The sequence below is a fragment of the Esox lucius genome, chromosome 10 (genome assembly GCF_011004845.1).
Source record: "Esox lucius isolate fEsoLuc1 chromosome 10, fEsoLuc1.pri, whole genome shotgun sequence".
Taxonomy (NCBI): domain Eukaryota; kingdom Metazoa; phylum Chordata; class Actinopteri; order Esociformes; family Esocidae; genus Esox; species Esox lucius.
The window spans coordinates 9,595,204-9,612,729 of NC_047578.1; the positions used below are offsets into that span (position 1 = coordinate 9,595,204).

The 17,526-nt window shown below is 46.6% G+C and overlaps 1 protein-coding gene across 1 annotated transcript; it reads left to right on the forward strand.

The window, feature by feature from the left end:
• Positions 1–1,423: 1,423 nt before the first annotated feature.
• susd5 (sushi domain containing 5) lies at positions 1,424–16,683 on the forward strand. Its single transcript, XM_010873422.4, has 5 exons — positions 1,424–1,835; positions 2,643–2,820; positions 11,115–11,224; positions 12,252–12,440; positions 12,885–16,683. Exons 1-5 carry the CDS (start codon positions 1,748–1,750, stop codon positions 14,816–14,818), a joined length of 2,499 nt encoding a protein of 832 aa, XP_010871724.3. The 5' UTR covers positions 1,424–1,747; the 3' UTR covers positions 14,819–16,683.
• The last annotated feature ends 843 nt before the right edge of the window (positions 16,684–17,526 follow it).

Genomic DNA, 17,526 nt, shown 5'->3' on the forward strand with positions numbered 1-17,526 from the left:
AATACTTTCAGTGTCTGAAAGAGAAAACAATGGCAACGTGTTACTTTAGCTCTATACTTACAGTATCACACTACTTCACTACAAAGTGTTTGTCTATGCATTGTATGCATGGACGTGTGTGCGTGTGTCTGTGAAGACAGTACTATACAAATAGTAACAAAAAAGTCTAACGTCCATGCCTTTGGATGGACAGAAATCCCTGCGGTTGTTTGTCATGCGTTAGTGGGCAAATGGACATTTTTAAATCAGATCTCATACACATCGTGACACAGATTCAGTCCTGTAGTCCTGTACTGGCCCTTGGATACTCGCAATGTAATTCTCACCCTCTCTGTCAAATAGCACAGGTGTGAATCATTGTCTCTCCTGTTTGCTGCTGACACTCATTGCTCTTCCTCCCTTCTTTTCTCTCACTACCCACAAACTCTCTCCTGTCAAATAACAGGTGCGAATGATTCTCCCTATGCTACCTCTCACTCATCCGGTCATCATTTTCCATAAAACACTCAATTTTTCCTCCTCCAGAAAAAACCCTATGTGTGTCAGAGGGTGTGGCGATTCCTCCCTCCCACTCATCTGACCCGGAGAGCTCACAAGAATGCCCACTGAGTGGTGGCAAACAGAAAATGAGAGATAGTGATACAACCAGAGAGGGAGATGGAGCGAGTAAGAGAAAAAAGACAGGGGTTGGCATGGGAACTGGTGGCATATAGGATGATGGAAAGAGAGAAAATGATCTGGAACCAATTGGGGGGAAGAGGGTAAAAAAAACAGTAGATTTGACAAAGGAATGTGCAGAAGATGACATGAAACGGGGGAAAGATGAATAAGCATGATTCCTCAGGACAACTTGAGCATGTCACTCCTTTTAGACAGAACTCTGTCCTTGCTCTCTTCCTTTCCTCTCACGACCACCTCTCTCCTCTCCATACTACAAAGACACTGGAATGAGCGGTGTAGCAGCAGTTTTCCTCAAGTATGGACATATGAGATACCCCTCCCCTCCTTGGTTCATCAATCACTTTAGTGTGGCTTGACTGTAGGGTGTGTGAAGGTTTGTAGTGAGAGTAGATTCGGCAGGCAGGGTTGATTTCATTCTAGGAGCATCGTGCATGTATGTGACTGTGTGTGTGTGTGTTTGTTATCTCCCTGCACAGACAGATCAGGACAATGCCTAGAATACAGAGTGCTGGTCTGTTGGGGAGATGGCAGTACATCCTTATATATATCAATTTATATGTAGCTGGGAACAACAAAAACATGAACGCTTTTGGGCATGAATAAAAATAAAAAAAGCCAAGTAGCGACTCCCACACTGAGAAACGTTTCTCTCTCTCTCTCTCTCTCTCACTCTCTCTCTCTGTCTCTCTCCTCTCTGGGTGCGTAAAGACGCGCAGTAAGTTTGCTTGACCGTTGGTGCTGCTTAGCTCGCGCCATTACCCAGTCTTCAGGTTGGATGCCGTGACGTATTTACTGACAGGCACACGCGAGTTTTCGCGCCGGTGCTCCATCTGCTCGCGAAGGCACTATTTGGGGAGATAAACCGAACCAACCGTCCCTTTCCTTTCCGTTTTACCGTTACGTGTCAACAAGTTCACTCACAGACTTTCTCAGTCTGTGTCTGCCATCGGGAGGAAAATAACGGGAACGCTGCTCTCTCCTGCATCACCAAATTACAATTTATTTTCACAAAATCATAGTTTTTTCCCCGGTCGACTGCGATATCCTGAACTGGAGCGCATACTGAATGATGGCATGCCGCATCTACCAACATCTATTTTTCTTGTCCACGTTTGGATGTTTGGTTTTGTTAACTGTGGTTTCTGTCGTCCAGGGTAAGTTTAACTACATGGGTTGTAACGCTCTGCATACTTATGTCACGATGTGGGTTGATTATAGGCCTACCTGTTGCGCGTTACGCGCCGCTGTCAGAATCTTGTGTAACGCGCCCAACCGAACATCAAGGAGGGAGTGGAACTTCTACTTTTAGGTTTGGGACTTTTGATCCAGAATACACTATTAGACCAACCCTTAAAAACATTCAACTGTATTTCAACCTGGTTTCAAAATAACTGATTCGTAGCCTATACAATTCTGCTACAAGAACCTTATGCGCTCTTAACATTTACCAGAAGCTTTCAACAAAAGCAACCTAAAGTTGCGAGTGCATATACTTTCTTAATTAATTGATTCCCTTGAGAAGCGAACCCACAAACCCAGCGCCTTACTCTACCAATGAGCTAAGGATACACGGATATATTTATGATTTTTAAATGTTCACACTTATGCGGACATGATGAAACTCACAGCACACTCAGCTTTCTTTGAATTCTGAAAGGTGTCAACTTAATTAAGATTTCTGTCTGAAAATCATTACTTTTAAAGAAAGGAACATGTATCAATATTATAATGCTTATGTAACACACTTTTTCATGCTGAAGTAGGCATACAGTGATACAATTAATTTGAAACACTATTCATTTAAACATAGTTAGATCAGTTGTTAATGGCTTAATGGCTTTGTAGCTGTTAAAACTCATCACTGATTAATTACTGATTAACGGTCCCATAACAACCTTTTTTAAAAAGATAGTTTCTATGGTGTCAGCTGTGTACCTGTTGTAAAGGAGTTCTCTCCCCAGGCCGCGTCTTCCTAATTAACCGGACAAACAGCTCTGACCTCGGGGGCTTGGCCGGGGCAGAACATGCATGTGCTATCAATGACGCCCGGCTGGCGACAGCCGAGGAGCTGCGTCACGCTGTGGTGGAGTGTTCCTTCTCTGCCTGCACACGAGGATGGTTGGAGGGGGGCAGCGTGGGGTAAGAAACTTGCCTTACGTGTGCTTGAGTGTTTCTGGGCGTGGCCTGGGCATGTATGCGTGTGGCCAGATTGTGTCTGTGTGTCTTGGGTGTGTCTGGGTGTGTCTCGGGTGTGCCTCGGGTGTGGCCTGGTTGTGTCTGGGTGTGGCTTGGGTGTGGCTTAGGTGTGTCTGGGTGTGGCCTGGATGTGGTCTGCGTTAGGATGTTGAGGTTGTAAGATACGTACTGTACTGTGACATATGCTGGAAATGACACAGGAAATGACAAAGAAACATATCAGTGTGTCAAAGCGATTGATGGAAAAACTTGTAAATAGACACATATTGAAGAATGGAATTTTAATGAGAAAGAAAGAGAGAGAAAAGGCATTGAAAGGCTCCACTGGGTTATTCCATTGAGGGGAGGGGATTCTGAGTTGTGGTGTCATGCCGACAGGCACCTCAATTAACACCTCTTATCTCCATGGCAACATGACACACTGCTCTCAGACAGAGAGAGAGGGAGAAAAAAAGAGAGGGAGTGAGAAAGAGAGAGAGACAGAAAGAGGGATGGGGGCCATGAGAAGTAGATAACATGGTTTATTTTAACAGACACACTAATTCAGAGTGACTTACATTCATTTTCATATATTTTCTTTCCGTGCTGGCCCTCTGGGGGAATCAACCCCACACAAAACTGATGTTGTACGCGCCAATGCTCTACCAGCTGAGTTGCAACGGGTGGTAAAATAAGAGAGATGTGGAAAGAGTAAAAAACAGTAAGGCAGGTTAGGGCAGAATCATGGAGAAACAAAAGCATGAGATATAAAATGGCTGACCTTCACCTGAGAATGGCATCCCACATTCTCTCTCTGCCTGTCTCTTTGTATTTCTCTCTCTCTCTCTCTCTGCATTTATCAGTGGACAGAAGCTTTCACACCTTCTTCCTAGGTTTCACGGCACATATCTCATCTATCACTCATATATTCTTCTCCACAGCTTTACGTGGAGTCATCCCCTATCCCTCCTCTGCCTCTGTGTCATCCCTCTCTCCCCCCTGGGTGAGACTGACTGTTATCTGCCATTTTCCTCACTAACACACCAACAGAGCCCCCTACACTTCAGCATACTCAGATGTAGCCTGTGGGTTTGAGTGATAGTTGTCGATAGAGCTGGGCACATCAGAAACGTTTTAATCAAGTTCCCTTCTATCTAGGAAAGGGAAACACCATGTCTTGTGAAACTAAATTAGGTGTTTGTGTGTATATGTGTGAATGTGTGTGTGCGTGTTTTCTCACAGACCTCCATTCACTCACGGCATATCAGACATTACGAACGCTTCAAATTCCAAATGCTGTTGGGTTGAGAGCTGTGGTATATGAGAGCATTTACCACGGGTATGAGATCACATCGCTTCTCAGTCTTCTAATTGCCTTGGTAACCGGTTTATAATAGCAATACGCAATTGCCAATATACCGTGGCTGAGCGCTGTGTCCAGGCACTCCCCACTGAGCCCTTAGCTGTGGAATGTTGGACCTATACCACAACCTCTATGGCTTATGGCTGTAGTATCTCCCATACATACATGTGATGTCATATTGTCCGCCCAGCTCTAGTGTACAGTATGGGGTGTGATATAATCTCTCAGATCAGTACCAGATGTATAGACTGTATGTATGGACAGATGTATTTACTGTGTGTGTGTGTGTGTTTGTGTGTTTGAGTGTATGTGTCCAATCAAATATACGCAACTAAATGCTCTCCTCTCTTCTGAATAGAGTTACTATGGAGGAGAAAACTGCAAACCAGACGAAGTTAAAACCTTTTGACTGCTGACTTTAAAGGACCTTAAATGACATGTATGTTGGTGTCCAGCTCTCTGGACCCTGTCTGAAGCCCTGTTAACTATGTTTAGTCCAGGAGGTATTTAACAGCTGGGTAACGAAACAGGTCACTTTTGGACATATGAGGTGTGTGTCATGACTCATCATTAACAGGAAGGTGTCAGAAGGAGGAGGCAGACAACACATCACCTTTCTCCAGTTAATTTATTTTACACACACACACACACACACACCTTTGGACAAGGCCCAGCAAACTCTTCCTTTTAGAGTGATGTACGTTCAGCAGATTGTGTTTCTGTTGGAAAGTACCTCACAGCATAAAAGTTCAGTGAGCTCATGTAAGTTGTCGGGCGACAGATGAAACAATCCCTAAGAATTTGCCTTTGGCATATTTTCCAATTAGCCCAGAAGTTGCCTCAAATTGAATAACTTGGCTGTGTTAACTTTAGCTGGGAATAAAGTTTAAAATGTCTCATACAACAAACGCTGGTGCTGTTATTATCAACCTCCATTCCACTGAAAATATAGATTTTTTGTGTGCAGAGTTGTCTTTATTTTTGTTAAAAACGTGAGTTTTCCATGTGGGGCTGTTATGACCCTAGAAAAGAACTTCTGCAGTAGTTACATACATCATCTGACCTCTGAGTACCCCCACATACACACACATACACACACACACACAGATACACACACACAGACATACAGACACAAACACACACACACAGACGCACAGACAGACAGACAGACATACACACACACACACACACACACACAGACACACATAGACAGACAGACACAGACACACACAGACATACACACACACACACACACACACACACACCCAGACAGACACACAGACATACAGACACACAAACATACTGACACAAACACAAACACACAGACATACACACACACAGACACACATAGACAGACAGACACACACAGACATACACACACACAGATACACACACACAGACACACATAGACAGACATACACACACACACACAGACACACACACACAGACACACACAGACATACATAGACAGACAGACACAGACATACACAGACATACACACACACACACACACACAGATACACACACACAGACACACATAGACAGACATACACACACACAGACACACACACACACAGACCCACACAGACATACATAGACAGACAGACACAGACCCACACAGACATACAGACACACACACACACAGACATACAGACACACACACAAACATACAGACACACACACACACACAGACATACACACAGATACACACACACAGACACACATAGACAGACATACACACACACAGACACACACACACAGACCCACACAGACATACATAGACAGACAGACACAGACCCACACAGACATACAGACACACACACACACACAGACATACAGACACACACACAAACATACAGACACACACACACACAGACATACAGACACACACAGACATACAGACACACACACACACAGACATACAGACACCCTTGCATCTTGTTCCGACTCAGACTCGGTTGGGTTCTCAGTGTTTTTCTAACCGTCTGCCTATGTGTGTTTAATGACTATTTTCTCTTTTGGTCATTTGTCCATATAAGCTCAAAGGGAGACCAGGGTGGTTTGAGTGGCACTAGAGTATGACTCAACACACACACACACACACACACCACTGCCAGATTCTTTCAGTTTGCTTCTGTTGGGATTACTACATCACGAGTGAGGCCAATATAGTTCTATTGTGATTGGCAGCCATATTGCTTTCTGTGTTTTTAATGCTGCAGTACGCGATAAGCCTACATCCAGTATCATTGTGTAGATATTTGATTATCAATGAGGTAACATTTCCATTGTCAACCTATCAACTTTTTCCAAAATGTCCAGAGGTTCTGTAGTGTCCATGCCACATTTCATGGCTGCCGATATAGAACCATATACAAGTTTTTTTGGGAGATCATGGTATGGTTCTGGATCGTGATGTAATTGCTGCGATAATACTTGACCAAGTTAGTGATTAAAGAGGGGTTAGCGAGCTGTGGGTGTGTGTTTTCTTACGTGTGTGTTCCTGTAAGTGTGTGTTCATGTGCATGTATGTTCCTGTGCATGTATGTTCCTTTGCGTCTGTGATATTGGCGCTATTGCATGTGCCTTAAAGAGAGCGTGAGCCCCAAACCAGCTCTAACCAGTTATTCAGAAGAAACTCTAAAACTCTAAGGAATAACACAGGGCTTTTCACTGGTGTGTGTGTGTGTTGACTTACAGGTCAATAGGCGCAGTCATAACCTTCCAGTTCCAAAATTCCCTGGGGTTAGGTGGACTTCCCGACTATATACATAACTCTGTTCTCACATAACACTGCTATTAACATGTTTTCAGTTTAATAGCAAATGTTTTGATTTTGTACGTATGCAGGTCCTGACCCTGTCACGATAAGAGCACTGTGTTACCAGCTGGTTGAAGTCCAACAGATCTAAAGCATTACTGCCCTCCTCTATATTTCTTCTTTGCTCTGTCCTTCATTTTCTCCCTGTATCTTTCCTGTCATCTCTCTTTTGTCTGTTTTTCTTTCCGTTACTCCTCTCTCTTTTTGCTGCTCCATTGTTTCTCCCTGTGTCTATAATCCTCCCTTATCCGCTGCCCTCCTTCTCCGCTTCGTCGCTCCTTCTCCGCTTCGTCTCTCCTTCTCCGCTTCGTCTCTCCTTCTCCGCTTCGTCGCTCCTTCTCCGCTTCGTCTCTCCTTCTCTGCTTCATCTCTCCTTCTCTAATTCATCTTGCTTCATGACTTGTGTTTAATGTGGTCTGTTTGTGTTTCTGCAGAACTACAGTGTGTAGTAACGCCCTGTGTGTGTGTGTGTGTGCGCTGTGTGTGTGTGTGTGGGGTTCTCATAATTTACAGATTTTATTAATTAAACTGTAATAGGTATTATAGGTAACAAGCAATTCCTAGTAACGTTGCAGTTACAGTATGTAACTGGTAGTAATTACTGTCTGTAATTATACATAGAGAAAAACATTCTCTCCATGCTCATTTCAAATGAATAGGTTTCCAGTAAATTCAATAGTTTAGCGAAGACCTTTCTTAGCTACACAGAATTGGTGATCTTGTTGATGTTCTAGGTGTCTAAGAGATGATGGCTTTGCTCAACTGGGCCTGATTACTTACCCATGAATGTGCACCTTTGACAATACACTCTATGACCACTTTATTACACCATATTGGGTGAGGCCCCTTTTGCTCCCCATAACACCCTGAATTCTTCGCAAAATGGATTCTTTAATGTGCTGGTCCACGCTGACTCATCACCTTCATGCAGTCCCTGCAGATCATTTTGGACATACGTTGAGACAGCAACATCCCTTTCCAGCCAAAGGTTCTTTATTGGATTGAGATCGGGAATGGGGGGGGGGTGCAGGCCATAGGAGTAGACCAGAGGGCCCTGTCATATTTGCGGAACCAGGTTGAGGTGATGCGTGTCACGCGGCGCATTATCCTGCTGGAAGCGAGTTTCCTTTAGAAAACACGGTATACCGTGGCCGTAGAGAGAGACACACGTAGTTGGCAACAAGGCTTTGGTACACTGTGGCACTCTGGTCATGCCCGGTGGGTATTAAGGGGGCTAATGGGTGCCAAGAAAACAACCACCATGACGCCACTACCGCCAGGGTGTGCCGTCGACACGAGGCAGGATGGATCCGCGCCTTCATGCAGCTTACGCCAACCTCTGACCAGACCATCTTCCTGTTCATGGCTGACAGGAGTGGAACGCGCCGTGGTTTCGGCTGCTGTAACCCATCCACTTCAATGTTCGACACACTGTGCTTTCAGAGATGCCCTGCTGCGCGACTGTTGAACGGAGTAGTTATTTTGAGTGTTTCTGGCCTCTTGTCAGCTGCGACGAGTCTGGCTATTCTCCCCTGACTTCCTCTGATTATGCAGGGTTTTTTTTTTTGCGCCCACACAACAGCCACCAACTGGAGGTTTTTTGTTTACTGCACCGTTCTCTGTCAACTCCAGAGACGGCGGCGCATGAACATCCCAGGAGGTCAGCTTTCTGAGATGCTGGAACGACCATGGCACCAACAGTCATACCAGGGTGAAGGACACTTAGATCACACGTCTTCCGCGTTCTAATGTTTGAGCGAACACCAACTAAACATCTTGACCATTTCTGCGTGTTTCATATATTGAGTCGCTTCCCTGTATGGCTGTTTACGTTAACCAACAGGTGTACCTAATACCTAAATACCTAGCACCTAAAGGGGCCACTGAATGTACATTTACAGTTCAGCAATTTAGCCTATATTTTTATCCAGGTTATGACCGAACATTTTATTTCTGTGGACTAGTTTTCCCACCAAAGTAATAAGCCTAAACGCCAGAGTCACTGGTAATGTCTTTTGATCTGTGTGGAGGAAAGAAATGTGCTTCCATGCCTCCACCTTTTCCACGTCTCTCCCCTTTTTAAAGAGAACTGTAATAACCACCTCATTCAGAGTAGGTGGCAGTTCCTTCTCGTCATCAGAATGTGCAGACATCTTACGTTCGGTTTTTAATTCAGTGGATGTCTATTTGCAAAGAAATCTCAGGGAAACCATCCTGGACATTCTCTAAGGTTTGGAGTTTTTCATTTCTACCAGAGAGATCACTGTATTTTTGGAAATCAAAGTCTTGCTTTGCTTCAGGAAGGAGAGATTACATTCCTCCAGGAAGTTCTGGTTGTTCGTAAGGACTGGGGTCGGCTAGAGGAATAACGGGATTCACAATGCTTAATAAATCTGTCAACGTTTCTCCAGTTTAATAACCAGAAAATAATCGGATGACATTGATTGTCCCAGATCCACTGGGAGTTGCTGTGATGAAGCAGAGCTTTAGTCACAAATTGGATATCAAGATACTGGATACGTTTTTTTTGGTAAAAGCTACAACGAATAAATGTTCCTCTCTAATGTCCTTGTGGAGGTTTTGGGAATGTGCCTCCGTGACATCATCCAATCATCAACTGCTACCTTGACCAACAAACAAAGGAGCTGGAGCTCTAACCAGCACTTTCTCACAAGTACACACGCTGAAGGAGAACACATTTATCACCAGTACACACACTGAAGGAAAACGCATTTATCACCAGTACACACACTGAAGGAAAACGCATTTATCACCAGTACACACGCTGAAGGAGAACACATTTCTCACCAGTACACACGCTGGAGGAGAACGCATTTATCACCAGTACACACACTGAAGGAGAACACATTTCTCATCAGTACACACACTTGAGGAGAACACATTTCTCATCAGTACACACGCTGGAGGAGAACACATTTCTCATCAGTACACACGCTGAAGGAGTACACATTTCTCATCAGTACACACGCTTGAGGAGAACACATTTATCATCAGTACACACGCTGAAGGAGAACACATTTCTCATCAGTACACACGCTTGAGGAGAACACATTTATCATCAGTACACACCTTGGAGGAGAACACATTTCTCATCAGTACACACGCTGAAGGAGAACACATTTCTCATCAGTACACACGCTTGAGGAGAACACATTTATCATCAGTACACACCTTGGAGGAGAACACATTTCTCATCAGTACACACGCTGAAGGAGAACACATTTCTCACCAGTACACACGCTGAAGGAGAACACATTTCTCATCAGTACACATGCTGAAGGAGAACACATTTCTCACCAATACACACGCTGGAGGAGAACGCATTTCTCACCAGTACACACGCTGAAGGAGAACACATTTCTCATCAGTACACACGCTGAAGGAGAACACATTTCTCATCAGTACACACACTGAAGGAGAACACATTTCTCATTGAACAGCCACAATTGAGACAGGTAAGAGAATGGGGGAGAAGGGGCAAGGGATGGGGGAGATGGGGCAAAGGGGGAGACAGGGAAGAGGATGGGGGAGACAGGGAAGATGGGGGAGAAGTTGGGGGAGACGGGGCAGCCCTGTCCAACATCCACCCAACCCGCCTGTGTCAGTACATTGTAGTAAGGACCCCTTCAGGTTTAGTGTGTAGTCGTGTGTGAGTGTGCGTGTGTGTGTCTACAGGACTGTGGTGTGTAGTAACTTCATGTGTGTGTGTGTGTATTTCTACAGGACTGCGGTGTGTAGTAACTTCATGTGTGTGTGTGTGTGTTTCTACAGGACTGTGGTGTGTAGTAACTTCGTGTGTGTGTGTGTTTCTACAGGACTGCGGTGTGTAGTAATTTCATGTGTGTGTGTGTGTGTGTGTTTCTACAGGACTGCAGTGTGTAGTAACTTCATGTGTGTGTGTCTACAGGACTGTGGTGTGTAGTAACTTCATGTGTGTGTGTGTGTGTTTCTACAGGACTGCGGTGTGTAGTAACTTCATGTGTGTGTGTGTGTGTGTGTTTCTACAGGACTGCGGCGTGTAGTAACTTCATGTGTGTGTGTGTGTTTCTACAGGACTGCTGTATGTAGTAACTTGGGAGGTGCTTTAAAGGCAGTTGATGTGAAAGTAGGGAATGCTACAGAGGACAACACAAACCTGGATTTCTTCTGTATCAAAGACAAGGGTCAGTACACACAGAAACACAAGCACGTACCCACACGTACGCATGCTCAAACCAACACACACACACGCACTGTGCATTTTTCTCCATTAAGATGTTTACTGATGTTTGAAAGAGGTAGTGTTTCTGCACTTCACCAATTCTCTACATCCTCCATTGCCTGTCTTTTCTCTTCTCCTCTTCTGCCATGTTGCTTACAGTAAGTTATCATCGCTGAACACAACACTGAGTTAGCCCGCTTAGCTAAGCCTCAGTGTTACCCATCACCCATGCATGGATCCCGTCCATTATCCATATACCTCTCCAGTCACATTAAAGGGGACGGGTTAGAGGTTGTTTTTGGACTGAGCCCCTGTTTTGGACGACACCCAAGACCGATGTTTGGCTTAACTGAGGAACAGGAGAGTTACTGTGGAAACTGTAACAGTGCAAAGTGAGGACACATGAGGAGAGGAAATAAAGTTGAAAAATGTAAAATGGTGCCCACTTCATTAGAGATCTGCCACGTTGTGCAGCCTGCGTAACTTTGAGTACTCTCCAGTTATGAAGACCGAGATATGTATTATCCACTAACTCATCTCCTGCTGTTAACTATGACTCTAGATAAGAGCGTCGACTGAAGGAGTGAAGTGTTTGCTTTATTGGTAATATGTACTGGTTACCAGTGTTATTACAAGGGCATAGTCGTCGGGGGAAGTTGACGACTGAGTAGCTGCAGCCCTCCGTTGTGGCCTTTGCCACTTTTAGCTTTGTATTGTCCACAATAATACGGATTCACTTTCTTTACGGGTAATTGCCCCCCTCACCCCATCCTGGTTCATCCATCAGCACCCCATGATCAAAACGTCTTCTCAAAGGTAATGTAGAAGAGGTGATTTATATTTGTCTTACCACGGATTTGGGCCATTTACCATTTGGTGTTTGAACCACCCAGTTTATAATATATCAAAGAAGCGTGTACGTAACCTTCGTGTGACATCAAAGAATTATGCTACTGTCCAGCCTAACCGAGTCATGTTCCACCTGTCAGAAGTTCCATGCGGTGACCCCCCTGCATTTCCCAACACACAACTCCAGAGGCAAACAGGTTCTGAGATTGGAGAAGAGCTGCTCTACACCTGTCTTCCTGGACATGTGATGCCCAGTGGCCAATCAGCTTTCAGCCTGATGTGTGACAGCTGTGGAGAGTGGTACGGACAGGTACAGCTCTGTGTCAAAGGTAAGGGTATGTAGGTGTGTGAGAGAGTCGGGCGTGTGTGTACAGGAAGTTGTAATGATGTGACTGTATTCATTTCCTGGTTTTAAGTGACCTCTTGAGATCCACACATTCCTGATCCAAGTGCAATTTGAAGTGTGATGCCCTTTGTTCAGGTCAGCGAACTACATAGGGTTAAGGACACCACTTTAGATAGGTTCTCGATTTCGGTGACAAACAGACGTCCCAGTTGTGAGGGAGAGATGTGTCCGGCCACCAGAACACCTCTGTGCTAGATTCCTTCACTAGCCATGAGATGGAGGAGTATAGGGGGAGGAGAGAGGACCGGAGGACAGCTGGTCTCTACTGTATGTGTGTTTGTATGAGTGTTTGTGAGTGTGTTCCCATCGCACAGGCAATGTTGTATGTGTGTGTTCCTGTGGCTGACTGTGCCCCCCTCCTCCACAGACAAGACAGAGGCCCATATTGACTATGAAGATAAGTTCACTGATGACCACCTATCGTACAACACCCCAAACCCAGAGGAGGAACCGATGGAGGAGCATGGTGAGGAGGTGCATGAGGAGGCAGCATATGTTCATGAGGAGAAGGGTGCAGGAGAAGAGGAGTACAGGGATCCGGGGCAGCGGGAGGTTGACATGGAAGAAGAGGCTCATGGAGGAAGGGAGCTGTCTGTGGAGCAGCAGGAGGAGGTGAGGGGAGGAGTGGTGACAGGAGAAGAGGAAGAGGTGGAGGTGGAAGACTCAACTGACCATCTGGTCAAGGAGGACGAGACAGCTGTTTCGGAGGCCACTGAAGTGCCCGTCTCCCTCCTGTCCCAGAAGCATCTGTTCTGGTTTCCCTCAGAGGCCTTCCGGGAAGCAGAAGATGTGGAACCTCCCCACACGCCAATCACCCTGGACACTCCCACCGAGGGAGACAGCCGTGTCAGGGCCTCTGGCAGCGAATCAGAGGAAAGCAAGGAAGACAGCCAACCAGAGGAGACAAAGGATTATGACAGACATGGGGGTCACTTCCAACAACCAGTTGACCCTGATGAAGATGAGGTTGACCATGAACATGGTCATGACGAGCAACGTGAGCACGACCTAGCGGCCCCTGACGATCAAACCAATCCTGAACACCATGAAAGTTCTGAACGAGTTCTAGCGGGCGAGGGCCATATGGTCAAACAGCCTGGCCATGAAGATCACGGTAACTATGACGATGAGGAAGCACACCGCGGGGACCAAGGACAACACCAGGTGGACGACCGTGTGAAGGCGGGGCCGTACGATGATGGCGACGGGCAGAATGAGCATTACGACATGGGTGAGCATGAGGACGAGGACAGCATCCACTATCGCAGCCATGATGAACATGACGACCATGCAGACCATGCCACCGACGACGTTACCGATCGTCATGACGATGATCGTCATGACCACTTAGATCCCAGCACTCACAATGACCACTACGAGCAAGACCGCCTAGGCGTTCACGATGACCATAGCGAACATGACCGTAATGACCCTAACCTTCATGACCATGATGACCACGATGACCACGGACATGACACTAATGGAGAGAGAGTGGTTCCCCCAGTCGTCATGACAACAGGTGAGCCTGTGACTGTAACCCAGGAGGTGGCAGGAGGAGGACCTGTAGCCAGCACAGAAGAGACCTGGTTGGACGGCTACCCTATCAGTCAGGAGGAGACCAACACAGAGAAAGTGGGTGTTATCTCCACAGAAGAAGGGGTGTCACGGGAAGAGGAAGATCTTGTGATCGTCGTGGCAACAGACCGCCCCAATGACATAGAGTTGAGTCGTCCAACCACAGAGGGGGCGGAAACTGTAGATGAGGACGAGGACCAAGGCTGGGTTGGAAAACTCGCCCCCACACCTTCATCCCTCTCCCCTGAGTCCACGCCTTCAGATTCCCACTCTGCTGACTACGCCACACCCTCTTTGACATCATCACAGGGCAACGCAGCCCCGCCTGTTGCTACGGACACATGGGAGACCCCAGATCACGTGCACCCTTTCCTGGAGCTCAACCCTGCCCCCACGGCGTGGACTGATGATGTCATCGACGAATGGCACAACCGGACTCGACACAGTGAGGAGAGGGAGGGTGAGGAAGGGGAGAGGGAGGGGGAGAAGGGGGAGACAGGGTGTTCAGGGGGTGAGGAAGACTGCCCTCCCCCTCCTCCCTCATCCGGCAGGGGGCCCATGGTGGCGGCCATTGTCATAGCTGTGTGTGTGGTTGCCGTGGCAACTGCCGTTGGGGCCTGGTGTTACCGGCGGAAACAGCAGAAGAGTTCAATGTACGAGATGAATGGAAAGAGTCAGAGTCCCAGCAGACACGGACAACAGATAGAGATGCAACAGAAGGTCTGAGAGAAGGAGAGAGACAGTGGGGCCGAGGACAGAGGAGGGGGGATGAGTGGGAGGTGATGTGGGTGGGGGTAACTGGGGGGCGTGGTGGTTGAACAGCCACACACTACACCTGCAGAGATGGAAGAATGAGTTGAGAGCTCAGGGGGTTTGAGGGACGAGGGTTTTCGATGATAGAAAGGACTGCCCCTCCAGAGCTCTGGGACATTGTGGTACAAAATAATGTGTTTATTAGTTATTACTGTCTCATCACCTGTGCTGTTGATCTCTTTGTCGTTATGCTGTAGTTGTTGTTCTTGTGCAAGACAATTTAACTGTGTTACTGTATGTTGTGATGTTGAGGCTCATTGTTGCTAGGTAGTTTCTTTTCTGAATGTTTTTCTTAAGGCACCAAATTTCTGAAACAGGAAGGATTACCTGAACTCCTTTGCATGAATGTGGAGTAAACCTAAATTTAGTTTCCCTGGGATGATAGACAGCAACAGCGCTGGAAAGATTCCTCATGGTATTATTACTTCATCGTAACTTGTGTATGTTCCAGCCTAGCCTTAAGACAGGATGTAGAAAAGAGCAGGAAAGAGAATACAACAGATATAACTCTAAAATGTACACCGATGAACAACAAACTTGCCGTTCCTCATGGATTGCACCTCAGCCAGGAGAAAGGATTTGGGGAATAGAGATGTATGGAGACTTCTTGTCTGGAATGGCGTGTGTGTGTGTGTGTGTGTGTGTGTGTGTGTTGATTTTGACTGAGGCTGCTGGTGAGAGATTTAGAGTAGGAGTCCAGGCGGCCAGCTCCGCTCAGAGACAGGGCGCTGGGGGAATAATCAGGCCTGTGAGGGTATGTGTTACACACTGGTGTGATGTGCTGGTCCGTGGTCTCGCGTATTTGAAGGTCTCCAGACGGGTTTGGGAGACTACGCCCGGGAGACCGGGGACATCAGACGATCTGACGCTACCATGACGACAAACACAGACAGACGGACAATGGGACGGACACTAGCGACGCATAGCTAGACGAGATGGTCTGTGCGCTTTTTTACGGTGTGACGAGCCCGATTATCACGTTCAATTGTTTATTAACATGCGTAATAGTTTCACGTGTTTCTGACAAAGACTACAAAGACATTGTAATTGCATTCGTAGGCCTCGTGTACGTGGCCCTACTTTTCTAACGCAAAACCGCACACACCACTGTAAAACCACACCGCAGCGATGAGGTGATGTTGCAGCGCTGTTGACCATGTCCACAACACAATCAGTAAACGGCACAGGAAACACCTTTCACATAATGTCTTTATACAGTACTGTATATAATATTGACGCCTGCCAAGACATGACTTCGGTGCCGTGTCGTTCCGTCTGTTTTACGATGTGACGGGGGCTCATCCTGGTCTGCTGTGTGCGTTTTATTGTTTGGGTGAAACGACGACCCTAATGTGCGGAGTGAAGTTGTAAAAAGTATCTTGTTCTGTATTCAGTGTCTAAAGGTTTTAGGGGGTTTTGTAAACTTTCTGTTTTGAAGAGTTGTGTTTGTTTGTTGGAGACTTTTTAAGTGTTTTATGTAAATAAGAATGTGTTTCTGTAATAATGCTTAGAGTGCCGTTCTGAACAGGACGATAAAATAACCAAATTCTGCTTTGTACCCTCAAAACAGTATATGAATTTGTTACCATTGATTATTTCACCTTTACTAGGTGAACTCTACAACTTCCTGGTCTCTATATGACGTCATCTCCCTCCATAACGTCTTTTTGATATTGGGTCCATTGAACAACAGTGTGAGTGTTTGTGTTGTCAGGATGAATTGTGTGTGTGTGTTCTACTGGTCATACTAATAAAGTAATAAATGTATCACTCTGTGATGCTACGTGGGTTGTGTGTGTTTGTGTGTGTCCGGGTTCTCACATCTAATGTCTCTTTGTGACCTATAACCTGTGACTCTTCCTATCAGAATTTTACAGTGACCTGGGTAGAACTATGACCTCTGACCTCTAGCTGGCTCTGATGTCTGTACAGAGTGATGGATGGAGAAGAAGTGACATTGAAAAGTGATAGTGGAGAGAGAGAAGGACAGATTAAGAGTAGAGAGAGAATGTTCCCCTGTGGGTTTTTCCCACCACTGTGTGATAGATGGCATTGAGACTCCATATTCAAACATTATTAAACCACTCCCTGTTTTCTAGGACTGCTCTCATCCCCTACACCTCGCTCTCTCTCTCTGCCTCTTCTTTCTGTCACACCCTTTCTATGCTCGACTCTCCACCTCCACCTGAGCCAGTTTCATCAATATTTGCCCCATCTCCCCATCCTCTGTCCAGTCTCCCCCATCCTCTGTCCAGTCTCCCCCTTCCTCGGTCCAGTCTCCCCCATCCTCTCCCCCGTCTCCCCCATCCTCTGTCCTGTGTCCCCTTTCCTCTGCCCCATGTCCCCCATCCTCTGCCCCTGTCTCCCCCATCCTCTGCCCCGTCTCCCCCATCCTCTGTCCTGTCTCCCCCATCCTCTGCCCCGTCTCCCCCATCCCCCATCCTCTGTCCTGTGTCCCCCTTCCTCTGCCCCGTGTCCCCCATCCTCTGCCCCGTGTCCCCCATCCTCTGCCCTGTCTCCCCCATCCTCTGCCCCGTCTCCCCCATCCTCTGCCCTGTCTCCCCCATCCTTTGCCCCGTCTCCCCATTCCTCTGTCCTGGGTCCCCCATCCTCTGCCCCGT

What these genes read in the sequence shown, in the direction of transcription:
- susd5 (XM_010873422.4), top strand. Translation starts at nt 1,748, where the DNA reads ATGATGGCATGCCGCATCTACCAACATCTATTTTTCTTGTCCACGTTT. An exon ending in TGTGGTTTCTGTCGTCCAGG is followed by an intron (nt 1,836 to 2,642) that starts GTAAGTTTAACT and finishes TTCTCTCCCCAG; the next exon opens with GCCGCGTCTTCCTAATTAAC. An exon ending in CTTCTGTATCAAAGACAAGG is followed by an intron (nt 11,225 to 12,251) that starts GTCAGTACACAC and finishes TCCACCTGTCAG; the next exon opens with AAGTTCCATGCGGTGACCCC.